We start from the raw sequence: 17714 nt of genomic DNA, 5'->3' as shown, positions 1-17714 counted from the left end.
AAATGGGGAAAGGATTCCCTTTTTAATAAATGGTGCTGGGAAAATTGGCTGGCCATATGTAGAAAGCTGAAACTGGATTCCTTCCTTACACCTTATACAAAAATTAATTCAAGATGGATTAAGGACTTAAATGTTAGACCTAAAACCTTTTACCTTAGAAGATAACCTAGGCAATACCATTCAGGACATAGGCATGGGAAAGGACTTCATGACTAAAACCCCAAAAGCAATGGCAACAAAAGACAAAATAGACAAATGGAATCTAATTAAACTAAAGAGTTTCTGCACAGCAAAAGAAACTACCATCAAAGTGAACAGGTAAACCTACAGAATGGGAGAAAATCTTTGCAATCTACCCATCTGACAAAGGGCTAATATCCAGAATCTACAAAGAACTTAAACATATTTACAAGAAAAAAACAAACAACCCCATCAAAAAGTGGGTGAAGGATATGAACAGACACTTCTCAAAAGAAGACATCTGTGCAGTCAACTGACACATGAAAAAATGCTCATCATCACTGGTCATCAGAGAAATGCAAATCAAAACCACAATGAGATACCATCTCACACCAGTTAGAATGGCGATCATTAAAAAGTCAGGAAACAACAGGTGCTAGAGAGGATGTGGAGAAATAGGAACGCTTTTACACTGTTGGTGGGAGTGTAAACTAGTTCAAACATTGTGAAAGACAGTGTGGCGATTCCTGAAGGATCTAGAACTAGAAATACCATTTGACCCAGACATCCCATTACTGGGTATATGTTTATTGTGGCACTATTCACAATAGCAAAAACATGGAACCAACCCACATGTCTATCAATGATAGACTGGATTAAGAAAATGTGGCAAATACTCACGATGGAATACTATGCAGCCATAAGAAAGGATGAGTTCATGTCCTTTGTAGTGACATGGATGAAGCTGGAAACCATCATTCTAAGCAGACTGTCACAAGGACAGAAAACCAAACACCGCATGTTCTCACTCACAGGTGGGAATTGAATAATGAGAACACTTGGACACAGCGCGGGGAACATCACACACAGGGGCCTATTTTGCGGTGGGGGAGATGGGGGAGGGACAGCATTAGGATAAATACCTAATGTAAATGATGAGTTAATGGGTGCAGCACACCAACATGGCGCATGTATACCTATGTAACAAACCTGCACGTTGTGCACATGTACCCTAGAACTTAAAGTAGAATTTTTTAAAAAAATAAAGAATATAGGTTTTGCATATTTATCACCTAAAAAAAAATAGTGAGTCGAGTCAGAATTGGCATACGAGCCAAAGTTTCTCAACTTCTGCTTTAGAGGGACATTAATTTTGTAAGACTGTGAGAGATTTCATTCTGCTTTCATCAGATTCTTGAAGAGGTCTATGACACCAAATTTCTAAATTTGTGATTCCCAAAATAACAATTTTCTCCATTAATGTACATGAGATGGTAGAGAACCACCAAACTCATATTCAGAGCCACAACATATAGTTGGACAGTACACCCTATCTCTTCTGTATGGTGATAAGTGGTAGCCATGGCTAGGCTCACTAGGTAAGTGACTTGCTCCTTAAGTATGCTCAGTGAAAATCTGTTTCTCATCAAAATGGCTAATTACTCTAGGCAAATGATAATAATGATATATTTTAATACCCACTGATACGCTTTAGTATGTCTCTGGCATTGTAGTTAGTGCTTTACATGCAATATCTCATGTAATCCTCACAACCATGTGAGAACTGTTATTGTCCCTTTTTTGTTGGATGAGGAGACTGTGGCTTGAAGTGTTTGATAACCTGTCCCAGGTAACAGAACTAGTAAATGCTGGATCTGGGATTTTGATTCAAGTGTTATTCTATAACCTGTGCTCACAATCACTACTGTTTCCCATGGTGAAAAAAAACTGTTTTATTCTACATATGAAACGTGGAAATGGTGAATCCCAAGGTGATACTGTATAATAAACTCCAAATGATATATTTTTATGTACTGGGTGTTGGTATGCCCCAAAAGTTCACATGTTGAGACCCTATCTCCCCCATTGTGATGGTATTAGGAGGTGGGGAGCTTTGGGAAGTGATTAGAATTAGAGGAGGTGATGACGGTGGAACGTTCGTGAATGGGATCAGTAGTGCCCTTATGAATCTTGAGAGAACTTGCTTCCCTCTGCTCTCTGCCATGTGAGAACACAATGAGAAGTGGGTTGTCTACAAGCTAGAAAAGGGCCTTCACCAGAACCTGACCATGTTGGCACCCTGATCTCAGAATTTCAGTCTCTAGAACTGTAAGAAATAAATATCTGTTGTTTATAAGTCACCCAGTCTATGGTATTTTTTACAGCAGCTCAAACTGACCAAGACATATATGATAAGAATGAGTAGCACTGGCATCTCTTTCTCCCTCTGCATCATCTCGATAGAATGCTTTTCATATACCACGTCACCCAAGACAGGCAAATAAAGGGTTCCAGAATCTAGATGTGTGAACAAAAAGACATTAGCTTTGGAAGGTTTTGGTCCCACTGTTAAGGTGTAGTATGTTTCATCTTCATAAAGATACTTTGGAATTAACAGGCATTTGGAAAAATGACCATACATTATATTCTTGTGAGAATATGGTCACCTGCAGATTATTCAGAGAGTCTAAAAACTGTAAAACTTGTCTTGATTAGTTAGGAGAGAGGACAGAGGAAAACAGTAAAACTCAAATCAGGTTTGTTATTCAATGACAGTTTTTATGAAGATTAAGTGAGAGGAGGGGGCTGAAATTAGAGACTAAATTCCGGTTTTAAATTAGATAACCTATACACAATGGAAAGAGCTTAGACTCTGATGTCAAGAAGATCTAGGCCATAAACACAACTCTGCTACTCACAAGCTATATGATTTGGGGCAAGTTATTTTAGCTCCCTGAGTCTCAGTCTCTTCATCATAAAATGGGAATAATTACCGATCCAGCAGAGGTTTTTGTTTTGTTTTGTGGGTAAGGGCTGAATAACATAATATACTTCTAGCTCTCTGCATCACAGTATGTGTTTGATAAAGGGTGGATATTATTATTCCCCAACCTCTGAGTTAGTCACCTTTCCTTTGCAATAAGACAACGGGTTTTACAATTCACATTGTACATATAGATAAACCTATGCAAATCCATAAGAATACATTGTCAAAATGGTATTAAACACTCTGTCACCTTCTTTGTGATCACAGTAAAATCATGGCAGTATTTGTTTAGAAAGTATAATTGTCACTGTTTGGTTTCACAAAGTATTTATTGCCAGTATGGAATACCAGCAACATTATAAGTATTATAATTGATGATATTTCTACTATTTGATGCTGAAAGTTCTTTTGGTGCCTAAACTTAATAAAACTAAACTTAATAAAAATAAAACAGTCTTAAGATTGACAGGGAGACTGATAGGTAAATAGCACAAAAAATGGAAGCTGACATTTCTTTATGTAGGTGTGACTCATCCCTTTAAAATTACAGAATCTAGAAAGGCCCATTTCCCCCACCTGATAAAATAGCTCAAATTTATAAAGTTATATTAAATGCTTCACCCAATCAACGTGTTGGTGCTACTCTATATACTCTATATTATGAACTATGTGGTAATTTAAAGCCATTGCAGGTACCTAAGTACCTCACAACCTAAAAAGAAACACAAACCACAGATTGAAAAAGACAAAATATTTATGGGGAGAACACATCTTAGTTCAAACCACTAATGATAAAGCAATCAAATTATTTAAGAAAAGAATGAAAACAAAATTAACTTATACCCAACAAACCTGAAGTGGATTCTGATTTGGTCTTCGCTTCAGAGCTGAGTTCTGTTGGCAAGGGCACTGAGTGTTTCAAGACGTCAGTTGTTTTTGCAGGTACTTCTATTTCGACAGAGGATCCTAGCTGTTTACCAAACAGATTTTTCCTTCATAAGTAAATCATTTTACTAATTCCTTCATCTACTTTCTCATTTTATCCTCGACCTCTGTCCAGTACCCTCATTACAAGCCAACACCCACCCAAACAAAACTCAATGTTGACCGCCTTGCTCTATGTAAACTCTACCTTAGTTTTTTCTTTATGTTTAGGGAGTGACTCTTCTTTGCTGCTTTTTGTCCACAGTGATTTAACTGCTCCAAAAATTTGCTGGCTTGTAGCATATATCTTTTTCCCTGTTACCTAATTAAAACAAAAAGTAAGTCAAATAACATATTTTTAAAAGTTAAAATTAAAAATGTATTTTAGATTTGTCAGGTATTTTATGTGAACACTCAGATCAGAATCAATAAAGATATAAATCTCTAAATCATATAACACAAAGCACCATTTCTAAAATTTTATATGAAAAAATTGTTGTGTCACGCAAAGGGTTATAATGTATAATCTGCATTCACACTGTAACATATAAATTTGAAACTATGTCTTTTTAAAAATTTTTTTCAGCTTTAGTGAGATTAGACTGACATATATAAAATTGTATCTATTTAAGGTATATAACATGGTGATTTGATGTAAGTGAAAACTGTATTAACAGAAGTTTGGGGAATATAGTTCGAGATAATGAACTGCTGACTGAGAAAATGAGATTTTTAGCATGCTACAAAGTTAATGCTTTTGCTTAAAATTTGATGGTGCTTTCTCCATTCATAAAGAAATAAAAAGCATCAACTAATTCCTCCAAAGAATAATATTCTTTTGTGGTAGAAAGGTAAAACAAACAATGACTGATAAATACACTCAAGAAGAGAATGGGATGCTGGCTGAATTCCTAAAGTTACTGTTATTTTCATTCATCTCTATTTCTCTTTGAAAATCTACTTCTGATTTCTTCTTTTTCCTATTCTTCTCTAATCCTTTTGTTTATTATAGTTAAAGTAATTTCAATAGCCATTGATTTTTCAAGTTTTGAAGATGTTTTGAGGGGTTTTCCAGGATTACAATTTCTACAAACATAAATTTTTTAAAAATTATGTTTCCATCCTCAAATAGAAATATTTATTGTTTTTACTAAGTATATCTCTATACTTGAAAAGTTAAGTAATAAACTAATATAAAGAAATTCCTCCTCCTCCCCAAATATAACCTTGGTTAACAGTTATACATATATTCTTCCTGAATTTTTACTCATACATACATTATACATACACAGATTTTAAAACAAATGTAATGTTAATATTTATAGATCTTTCAAAAAAGATGAGGTAGATCTATATGTACTGGCATGAATGGAAGTCCATGATGAACCACTAATTTGAAGAAGTTACAGAATAGATTACATAATACAATCTCAATTAATTTTTCAATTAAATTTTAAAATAAATTACACATGTATTTAGTTTGTTTTCCTTTTCAAATACTTGGGATCACAGTAAACATGTTATTCTGAGATATTATTTTTTTAAAAGCTTGACAATATTTCAAAGGCATGGTTCTATATTACTTTATATGCCATAGGTCTACTTTTTAAATTTGCTTCTTAGTTTAGTATTCTATAATGGATGCAACAATTTGTTGAACAAATTCCCTATTGAGGCACAATGATTTAACAAATCCCCTATTGGTGAGCATATGGACTGTTTTCCTTTTTGTGGGTAGGTAGATGGCAAGTATAAGCAATGATGAAATTAGTATCCTTATACATACAACTGGGACCATAACCCTTATAGTATTTCCTCAAAATAAATTCCTAGAGCTGAAATTTCTGCACTGAAGAGTACACACATTTTAATTTGACAGTATTACCATGTTGCTCTCCAGAAAGTCAGCAATATACTGCAGCAATTTACATTCCCACCAAGAGTATATATCTGTTTTCCTACCCTATTTACCAGCAGTGATAAGTCTTTTAAATCTTTGTCAAATTTAAAGGCTAAAAACCAATATCTAAATGATTTTTCAAATTTGCATTTATTTGTTGATGAAATCAAGTATCTTACGTACATTAGGCCATTTTTGTTTCTTATTTTGTAGACTGCTTGTTCAGGTATTTTTTCATTTTCCCAGAGGGCACATTCATCTTTTGCTCATTGATTTATAGGAGTTCTTAATACATGAAGGATATTAGTGCTTTGTCACATATGTTACAAATAGTTTTCCTAGTTTTTCATGTATCCATTAACATTGTGTATGGTAATATTGTAATCTACAGAAATGTATTAATTTTGATGTTGTCAAATATGTCAACTTTTTCTTTGATGGCTTCTAGATTGTAATTTGCTTAAGAAAGCCTTTCCTATCTCAAGATTAAACAGATATTCCTCTTATTTCTTCTCATACCTTTTATAGTATTCTAGTTTATGGTTAGATGTTTATTCCACCTAGAATTAGTTTTCCCACGATAGTTGGTAAAGGTCTGAGTAATTTTCCAAACAGCTAATTATCCCAACACATTTCTCGGAAAAAAAAAATAAATCTATCATTTCCATTACACACTGATTTGAAATGCCACCTGTACCACATATCCATCCCTACCCTCATGTGTACAAAGATATACTCAATATAATTGATTGAATATTCTCTTTTGTCCTCTTGATCTATTTTATTATGTATGCTATAGTAACCAATACACAGTAGACAGACAACAAATATTAGGTGAATGAATGTCACACTCCATTCAAATCCAGGGCTTTTGTAGGAACTGAATTAAATTTCTAGATTTTGAAACACCTGCCGTATTTCAACATTTAGTCTTTCATCCAGAAACAGGATATATCTCCAAAGATATTCAAGATTTTTTGTTAAACATTCTTTACATATAAGTGAGATCAAACAGTATTTGTCTTTCTGTGTCTATCTTATTTCACTGAGTATAATGTCCTCTGGGTTATCCATGCTGTTGCAAATGGCAGAATTTCCATTTTTAATGGCTAAATAGCACTCTGTTGTATATATGTACCGAATTATCTTTATCCATTTATCTACTGAGAGACACTTAGGTTGTTTCTAATCTTGACTATTGTGAATAATGCTGCAATGAACATGGAGGTGCATATATTTCTTCAAGATACTGATTTCATTTTTTTTTTTTTTGATATATATGCAGAATAGAAGCAGAGAGTAGAATGGAGGTTGCCAGGGGATAGGAGTGAGGTAAATGAGATGTTGGTCAAAGCGAACAAACTTTCAGTCATAAGATGAACAAGTTCTGGGTATATAATGTGCTGCATGGGTGGTGATGGATGTGTTAATTTGATTGTAATAATCATTACACTATATATGTATGTCAAATCATCATGTTGTACACCTTGAATATATTTAATCTTTATTCATCAATTAAATATTGTGAAAATTTAAAAATACCCTTCAGTAAAGTTTGATAGTTTATTTTTCTTTTAAACAGGTATTAAAACATTATTTGGTAAGTCTATTCTTAGATATTTTATAGCTTTCAAAGACAGACTACTTGTTACTCATTACATAAGTTAATAATAAAAATATTGTGAGGAAAATTATAAAGAGCAAAGAGTAATTCCATCTTGAAGAGTATTTTCAAAATGATGAATAACTGGAGTGAGTCTTTCATTGTTCAAAGGACCTTCTAGACTATCATTTCTTAAACTTTTTAATATCATAGACACCTTGGAGAAGCTCTTGAAAGCTATAGGCCCTTTCCTTCAGAAAAATACAGATACAGTAAAAAGCTCTCACCTGACATCCTTTTAGGAGACGTGACTGATTAATAAAATGTTTTTTAAATTTATTATAAATGATGTTTGTAGAATGCTGAACATTCATTCCTATCAGGTGCTCTCCAAAATGCTAAGGTACTATCTTTCGGAAGTTGATTAGTATGCTTATCAAGAGTAAGTTCCCTTTTTCCCCAAGTTGCTACATCAGTTTTACTTGTAATTAAACAGTCTAAATGTAACATAATATGATAAAATACAATTATAAAAATAATTATTGTTTCTAGGAAAATTAAGTTAAATGCTTCATAAAGACACAGATGTGAATGGCTAAAAAAATAACTGCTATGAAATTAGAGGTGAGCAAGACAATTATAACAGCTGGGAGAAGTAATAAACATCTAAAAGGATTCTGCACTCATCTTTTTTTTAATGTTTTTAATTGTTCATTCTATTTTAAAGGAATCTAATCTGGAAATTGTAGAAGACATACTACAAACATGGCTTACCGTTGGAAAGATGTTATAGATCTTTAACCAGTAGACCAATACTCAAAGAAAAGTCCTACTTCAAAACAGAGAAAAGGAAAGACTTTTTTTTTTTTGAGATGGAGTCTCAATCTGTCTCCCAGGCTGGATGGAGTGCAATGGCGCAATCTCGGCTCACTGCAACCTCTGCTGTCTGGGTTCATGTGATTCTCATGCCTCAGCCTCCCCAGCAGATGGAATTACAGGCGCCCGCCACCAGGCCTGGCTAATTTTTATATTTTTACTAGAGATGGGGTTTCACCATATTGGCCAGGCTGAAGAAAGACACTTATGTTTTAATTTGAAGTAAAATTGTGGGTATATATTTTTATATATATTTTTACAACTCGCTGCTTTAACACTTTTGATTAATTGTTAACTACTAGTCCTGATTATGTCAAATAAGGTTTTTCTTGTACACACATGACTTTTCATAAAGTTTTGGAGAGGAGGGTGTGCTACAGACTCTCTAAAGTCCATCATGAATCTCAGGTTAAAAAAATTATATATTTGAATTTTTAAAATATTAAATATGATATTATTATAGTCAAAAGAAAAGCAAGGATTTCAACCCTAAGAATTAAAGTAACAATTATTTACCCCAGAAGAACATTTACAAGTTAATCTCTTATATTAGAAAAATTGCTATTTGAAGTTCAGCAATTCTTTTTTTTCCTTTTATAAAAGTAAAATTCAATACTTTATTTTAAAAAATAAAAATAAGACACATACTATGATCTCATTCTTACCTGTCTATTCATACATTTGTTTTTCTATCTCTGTGTATGTATGTTAAGATGTCTAGAAGAACATTCCATCCAAATGTGGACATGGATATTTGTATGGATAGATGCATTTTGGGCGATTTTTTTTCCCTAAACTTTTCTGAAATATTTAGATTATCTAAAGATAAGCAGGCACAATTTTTAAAAACAACCATGATGTCATTACTCTTAGAAAAAAGAAGAATCAGGGCTGGACACAGTGGCTCACGCCGATAATCCCAGCACTTTGGGAGGCCGAGGCAGATGGATCACCTGAGGTCAGGTGTTCGAGACCAGCCTGGCCAACCTGGTGAAACTCCATCTCTACTAAAATTACAAAAATTAGCTGGACATGGTGGTGGGCGCCTATAATCCCAGCTACTCGGGAGGCTGAGGCAGGAGAATTACTTGAATCCAGGAGGCGGAGGCTGCAGTGAGCCAAGATTGCGCCATTGCACTCCAGCCTGGGTGACAAAGCAAGACTCCATCTCAAAAAAACAGAAAAAAAAAAAAAAAAAGAATCAGTGGAAGCATCATCCACTGGGAGGAGTAATGAACATGGAGGCCAAAAATCTGAAGCTCAGTATGATGTTGGGCAAATCAGTCACTATGAAACTCCTCTGAGCCATAGTTTCCCTATAGATAAATGAGAAAAGATCAAAGTTGAATTAAATGAGCTTAATGTTTTCTTCCAATACTAGCATTTTATTGATTTCAGTGGTTAATTCCTATGTAAATTATTAAGAAAGTTTTAAAAATAAGTTTACCATGTTATCAATTATTTCAGGTATAAGTAGACTTAATGAATAATGTTCTCTTCCTCTGTTATGAGCTTCTATAGTTTGATCACATTACAAACTACATAGTACACCATATCCTTGACACTCTCAAAATATTGATAGGCAACTTTCTCTACATCAATAGTTAAAGAGATGAAGCAATGGGAATACAAGTACAGAAAGTCCTTCTGGTAACACCACACATTGTTTCAAGCATGAGGGGGATATGTTAACTGTTGGTAATTAAGAGGAGAAGGAAAAGAGGGAGAAAAATGCATAACCCAAAGTTTTCCTTCTCAATCTGAACATGTGTTAAAAATAAAATACTGACAAAAACTGTTCAAATCATTAAAAGAATCTGGATTTGTACTTAAGCTTACAAGAAAAAGACAAAACAACTATAATAAGCATTTATACAGGTGTTTCTTAATTCTAAGTGGTTTCAATATTGAGTTCGTGTGTGTGTGTGTGTGTGTGTGTGTGTGTGTGTGTGTGTGTTTTACGTTCAAAAACCACTGAAGCCAATCTATCAACTGGTTGTTTCTCATGTCAGGTTAATCTGCTGAACCAAACAGCTGCTAGTATTTTAATCTTCTTTTAAATAAAAATTGAAGTTTATATACCTTAATAATGGAGCAGTATTTCTCCCCATAAATTCTAATTCAGTGTCTCTGAACGTAATCCTCAAATCTGCCTTTACATTGTTGAATTATATTTAAACAAATTCATCCTATTAAGAATGGCATTTACCATGCTAAGATGCTAATGTGATTTGGCCAACAGAGTTGACACCAACTACATCTCTTAAAATTAAATGTTGAAGGTGCTGTGTAACATTTAAATATTGTCACACTGAGAGTTTAAACAAATACTGAAATGTTGCTATTATTTAAAAAGAACTTACCTTAGCAATTATTATGGACTGAACTGGGTAGCAAACAGTTGCTCCTAAAGTGGCCAGTCCCAGAGGATAAGTAATTTTCTTAAACTTGGAACCTATAAAATGCAAATAAATTATTAAACTCCAAATATATGCCACCAGAGACTTGATGTTCTTATACTGTAATGCTTTCTTTGCTCCCCTGGTAAGCCATGACACTCTGTTAAATTACTTTTTATGTAATTATACCAATCAAGATGGAAGCCAAAATGCCCTTAAGGATCTCAAGTCAATTACCCCTTAGCTGTCATGTCCAATTTAACAAAAGTATTCTCAATCTAATACTGACAATTACCTACACAAAAGGAATGGATGATTTTCTGCTGCTTGAAAGCTAGGTATTTTTCATGTCCTACGAAACCCAAATTTATAACCACAATTTTGCAAGTATCTAATAAAGCATGATAATATAGAGAATTAATTAACTACTGTGTTTGTGACACCATATTAAAGTGAAATGGACTCTCTCTTACGTCTCCTTTTTGATTAAGTATTTAGGAAGGTTAGTTACTCAACTAAATAATCAGCTAAGGACTTTAACAGGTGCATAACTCCTTCATGTCACTGATTTAGAATACTGAATAATAATTGCAAGTAACTTGACATAATTAATGCATATCAAAAAGTGCCTTAACTATGCATCATTTAAGAGTTATTTTCATATCTTTTTTTGGTAACAAAATCCTTTCAAAATATCTTTCAAATAGAATCTCCCTAGGAAATTCAATATATAAAACCTATAAACTTGATGCTGCTGTGACTAACTTTGGGGTAGGAAGCTCTGTATCAAACCCTGGCTATATGGCTTTTCCTTTATCCTGATACCACCACTAAACACTTCCATGAAACTAAGGGTTCTACAGAATAGTTTGAAATCCACCACTTTAAGCCATAGCTTAGTTCCAAGTAACTATTGATTCAAAATAATATGTACGTTAAATGCTTCTCTGAGTATCTTAGATTGTATATATGATCTGGGTAATTGGATGATGGATTTTTAAATTGGGATAAGTACTTTCATGATCTGAAGCAGCTTATACAATCCCTAATCTAAAAAGGGAACAGCCTATCTGGTATATTATACAAATGAAAATGAATGTTTGCAGGCAAATTTGCAGTTTACGTAAGAGAAAAACTAGAGGTCTCTATCGGTCTGGTTTAACTATTATTAAGGAAGCTTTCTATAGTCATGTCTATAGTGGACTGAGGTGGGGGGTGGCGGGCGGCCAGGCTGATTCGAACTAGTTTAGCTTTTCTTTAGATTTAGACTTTTGTGGTATGCAGAAAGAGGGTTTAAGTATATTAAAATGTCCTAAGTTGCTCCTTTACTCTAGTCCTGCTCGCTGTTATTCCGTTACCTATAGTTAAATTTCTTATTTCATAATTCTAATATCTCTTGATGTAAGTTCCCTTGACTTAACCAAATTCCCCTAATTGTGCTGCTCCTAAACATAGCAGGTGGCAGTTTTTCCTTATGTGTCATTTTAAAGATTTTAAAAAGACTTACAGTCATCCTCTCTTTACCTGATAAGAGAGGCCAGTCTGCAAGAAAAAACTACTCTGATATTTGCTGTTCTCCTCTATTTTTAAATAAAATGCATCCTGACAAGCAAATACTGAGGGATTTCATCACCACCACACCAGCGTTGCAAGAGCTCTCAAAGGGAGCACTAAACATGGAAAGGAAAAACCATTACCAGCCACTACAAAAACACACTGAAGTACACAGACCAATGGCACTATGAAGCAACTACATTAACAAGTCTGCAAAATTAACCAGCCAGCACCATTATGACAGGATCAAATTCACACATAACAATATTAACCTTAAATGAAAATGGACTAAATGCCCCAATTAAAAGACACAGGATGGCAAGCCAGACAAAAAGACAAGACCCATCGGTGTGCTGTATTCAAGAGACACATCTCATGTGCAAAGACACACACAAGACTCAAAATAAAGGATGCAGGAACATTTACCAAGCAAATGGAAAGCAGAAAAAAATCAGGGGTTGCAATCCTAGTGTCTGACAAAACAGACTTTAAACCAACAGATGTCAAAAAACACAAAGAAGGACATTACATAATGGTAAAGGGTTCAATTCAACAAGAAGAGCTAACTATCCTAAATATATATGCACCCAATACAAGAGCACCCAGATTCATAAAGCAAGTACTTAAAGACCTAAAAAGAGATACAGACCCACACATAATATAGTGGGAGACTTTAATACTCCACTGTCAGTATCAGACAGATCATCGAGACAGAAAATTACCAAAGATATTCGGGACTTGAACTCAACTCTAGATCAAGTGGACCTGATAGACATCTACAGAACTCTCCACTCCAGGAAAAAAACAAAAACAAAAACAAAAACAGAATACACATTTTTCTCAGTGCCATGTGGCACTTACTCTAAAATTGATCACATAATCGGAAGTAAAACACTCCTCAGCAAATGTAAAAGAACTGAAATCATAACAGTCTCTCAGACCACAGCACAATCAAATTAGAACTCAAGATTAAGAAACTCTCTCAAAATCGCACAACTACATGGAAATTGAACAAGCTGTTCTTGAATGACTTCTGGGTAAATAATGAAATTAAGGCAGAAATCAAGATGTTCTTTTTAACTAATGAGAACAAAGAGACAATGTGCCAGAATCTGCAATGCCGCTAAAGTAGTGTTAAGAGGGATATTTATAGCATTAAATGCCCACATCAAAAAGCTAAAAAGATCTCAAATTGACATCCTAACATGACAACTAAAATAACAAGAGAACCAAGAGCCAACAAACCACTGAGCTAGCAGAAGACAAGAAATAACCAAGCTTCAGAGCTGAAGGTGACAGAGGCACAAAAATCCCTTCAAAAAAAAAAAAAAAAATCAACAAATCGAGGAGATGATTTTATTGAAAAACATCAATAAAATAGACTGCTAATTATACTAATAAAGAAAAAAGGAGAGAATATTCAAATAAACACAATCTGAAATGATAAGGAGGATACCACCATTGATCCCACAGAAATACAAAACACCATCAGAGAATACTACAACCACATCTATGCAAATATACTATAAAATCTAGAAATGGATAAATTTCTGGACGCATACACCCTCCCAAGACTGAACCAGGAAGAAGTTGAATCCCTGAATAGGCCAGCAAAAAGTTCTGAAATTGAGGCAGCAATAAATATTCTACCAACCAAAAAACCCCAGGACCAGATGGATTTACATCTGAATTCTATCAGAGGTACAAAGAGGAGCTGGTACCATTTCTTCTGAAACTATTCCAAACAACTGAAAAGGAGGGACTCCTCCCTAACTAATTGTATGAGGCCTGCATCATCCTGATACCAAAACCTGGCAGAGATACAACAAAAAAAAGAAAAAGAAAACTTCAGGCCAATATTCCTTATGAACATCAATGCAAAAATCCTCAATAAAATACTGGCAAACCAAATCCGGAAGCACATCAAAAAGCTTATCCACCATGATCAAGTTGGCTTCATCCCTGGGATGCAAGGCTGGTTCAACATATGCGAATCAATAAATGTAATTCATCATGTAAAAAGAACTAAAGACAAAAATCACATGATTATCTGAATAGACGGAGAAAAGGCCTTTGATAAAACTCAACATCCCTTCATGTTAAAAACTCTCAATAAACTAGATATTGAAGGAACACACCTCAAAACAATAAGAGCCATTTATGACAAACCCATAGCCAATATCATAACGAATGGGCAAAGCTGGAAGCATTCCCCTTGAAAACTGGCACAAGAAAAGGATGCCCTCTTTCACCACTCTTATTCAACCTAGTACTGGAAGTTCTCGCCAGGGCAATCAGGCAAGAGAAAAAAATAAAGGGTACTGAAATAGGAAGAGAAGAAGTCAAATTATCTTTGATTGCAGATGATATAATCCCTGTATCTAGAAAATCCCGTCAACTCAGCCCAAAAGCTTCTTAAGCTGATAAGCAACTTCAGCTAAGCCTCAAGATACAAAAATCAATGTCCAAAATTTGCTAGCATTCCTATACACCAACAACAGGTAAGCAGAGAGCCAAATCACAAATTAACTCCCATTCACAATTGCCATAAAAGAATAAAATACTTAGGAATACAGTTAACAGGGGAAGTGACAGACCTCTTCAAGGAGAACTACAAACCATTGCTCAAGGAAATCAGAGAAGACAAAAACAAAAGGAAAAACTTTTCATGCTCATGGATAGGAAGAAACAATATCGTGAAAATGGCCATACTGCCCAAAGGAATTTACAGATTCAATGCTATTCCCATTCAGTTATCATTGACATTCTTCACAGAATTAGAAAAAACTATTTTAAAATTCACATGGAACCAAAAAAGAGCTCATATAGCCAGGACAACCCTAAGCAAAAAAGAACAAAGCTGGAGCCATCATGCTACCTGATTTCAAACTATACTATAAGGCTACAGTAGCCAAAGCAGTAAGGTATTTGTACAAAAATGGGCACACAGACCAATGGAACAGAATAGAGAACTAAAACCACACATCTACAACCATCTGATCTTTGGCAAACCTGACAAAAACAAGCAATGGGGAAAGGATTCAATATTTAATAAATGGTGTTGGGAAAACTGGCTAGCCATATGCAGAAAACTGAAATTGGACCCCTTCCTTACACCTTATACAAAAAGTAACTCAAGATGGATTAAAGACTTAAAACATTAAACACAAAACTATAAAAATCCTAAAAGAAAATATAGGCAATACCATTTAGGACATAGGCATGGGCAAAAATTTTATGATGAAATCACCAAAAGCAATCACAACAAAAGCAAAAATTGACAAATGAGATCTAATTAAACTAAAGAGCTTCTGCACAGCAAAAGAAACCATCATCAGAGTGAACAGACAACCTATAGAACGGGAGAAAATTTTTGCAATCTATCCATCTCACAAAGGTCTAATATCCAGAACCTACAAGGAACTTAAGCAAATTTATAAGAAAGAAACTAAGAACCCCATTTAAAAATTGGCAAAGGACATGAACAAACACTTCTCAAAAGAAGACATACATGTGGCCAATAAACATGAAAAAGAGCTCAACATCACTGATCATCAGAGAAATGCAAATCAAAACCACAATGAGATAATATCTCACACCAATCAGAACAGCTTTTACTAAAGTCATAAAATAACAGATGTTGGTGAAGTTGTGGAGAGAAATGAATGCTTTTACATTGTTGGTGGGAATGTAAATTAGTTCAAACATTGTGGAAGATGTGGCGATTCCTCAAAGATTTAGAACTGGAAATACCATTTGACCCAGCCATCCCATTACTGGGTATATACCCAAAGGAATATAAATCATTCTATTATAAAGATACATGTATGCATATGTTCACTGCAGCACTATCCACAATAGCAAAGACATGGAATCAACCCAAATGTCCATCAATGATAGATTTATAAAGAAAATGTGGTACATATACACCATGGAATACTATGCTGCCATAAAAAGAAATGAGATCATGTCCTTTGCAGGGACATGGATGAAGCTGGAAAGCCATTATCCTCAGCAAACTAACACAGGAACAGAAAACCAAACACTGCATGTTCTCACTTGTAAGTGGGAGCTGAGCAATGAGAAGACATGGACACACGGAGGGGAACAACACACACACTGGGGCCTGTCATGGGAGGGTGGCGGGGGGAGAGCATCAGGAAAAATAGCTGATGAATGCTGGGCTTATACCTCGCTGATGGGTTGACAGGTGCAGAAAACCATCATGGTACACGTTTACCTATGTAACAAATCTGAACATGCTGTACATATACCCTGGAACTTAAAATATAATTTTTTAAAACAAAGGTAAAATGTCTCCTGAGATTCATTATATTTATGTCATTATCTATTAATAGGTTGAGATCTCCAATTTGAAAAACACTGGGTTAGACTATTCTAGCTCTGACATTTGGAAACACGGTGAATGACCTACGGAACATTTTCTCTTGCAAGAATGGTATAAGTATTTTACTGAGAAACGGAGTAATACGTTTTGGACAATTTCCTTCAAAATTTAATTATTTGAGTCTTATTGTTTTATATCGTGATCTTGGTTTTTAATTATTTCTTACTGAATAATTTATAATACCTATTCAATTAGAAGTTGCTTGCCTACTACAATAAGAAATAGGATATAGGGAGGCATTCATATTAGCTATAGAGAGAGTGTTATGTCCATCCAGATGATATCTATATCTATATCTATATATATATATGAACATTCTACCATCCTAACTCTCATGTATATGCTATATATATATGTTATACATATATCTGTTATACATGTTATATATATGAGAGAGAGAGAGAGAGATGTTAGAGTTAGGATGCTAGAATGTTCTTATAATTGCACAGCAGTTTTGTACCTAATTATGCCTTGAGTTGAGGCTTTTAGGACTATAGCTGGAAAAACAAACTATAAAGTACCTGACATCAGATTCCAGACTGGCTCAGAGCTGTGCCTTCCAAATATAAGCAATTTAGTTTGGGGACAATGTCTGCCAACTGGAGTGTGGACAAAGGATGACTGGAAGGTGACCAAAATGGCTAGTGACTAGAGAACTACACTAGCTTAGTAAGGGCTTGGAGAAATGAAAACCCTGTATACAAATTTTCATAGCAGCTCTATTCCTAATGACCAAAAGCTGGAAACAACCCAAATGTCCAACAGGTAAGTGATAAAGTAAACTGTGGCACATCCATATGAAGAAATACTACTTAGTAACAAAAAGGAACAAGCTATTGACACATGCAACAATCTTGATAATCTGAGTGAAAGAAGCCAGTCTATGTATGATTCCATTTAGATGGCATTCTCAAAAAGGCAGAGCTAGAGTGACAGAGAACAGATCAGTGTTTCTGGGAGTTAGAAGTGGGAAGAAGGTCTGACTACAGACAGATAGCATGAGGTACTTTTTGGGAATAATATAACTGTTCTGTATCCTGGTTGTGGTGATGGTTACATGACTCTATGTATATATTAAAACTGATAGAATTGTATGAATCTAC

At 34.6% G+C, this 17714-nt stretch overlaps 1 protein-coding gene across 1 annotated transcript in view; it reads right to left on the bottom strand.

Annotated features, from left to right (window-relative positions):
* APOOL (apolipoprotein O-like) overlaps window positions 1-17714 on the bottom strand; it is an 81076-nt gene that overhangs the window by 9331 nt on the left and 54031 nt on the right. The window contains exons 6-8 of the mRNA XM_011971359.1: window positions 10614-10705; window positions 4080-4193; window positions 3800-3917 (exon numbers count right to left, since the gene is read on the bottom strand). Of these exons, the coding sequence (XP_011826749.1) occupies window positions 3800-3917; window positions 4080-4193; window positions 10614-10705 (324 nt within the window). The remainder of the gene's footprint in view (window positions 1-3799; window positions 3918-4079; window positions 4194-10613; window positions 10706-17714) is intronic.

The sequence above is a fragment of the Mandrillus leucophaeus genome, unplaced genomic scaffold (assembly GCF_000951045.1).
Source record: "Mandrillus leucophaeus isolate KB7577 unplaced genomic scaffold, Mleu.le_1.0 Scaffold1213, whole genome shotgun sequence".
In the NCBI taxonomy this organism is placed as follows: domain Eukaryota; kingdom Metazoa; phylum Chordata; class Mammalia; order Primates; family Cercopithecidae; genus Mandrillus; species Mandrillus leucophaeus.
The sequence above is the reverse complement of the archived record's forward strand: the minus strand, read 5'-3'. Positions and strand labels throughout refer to the sequence as shown.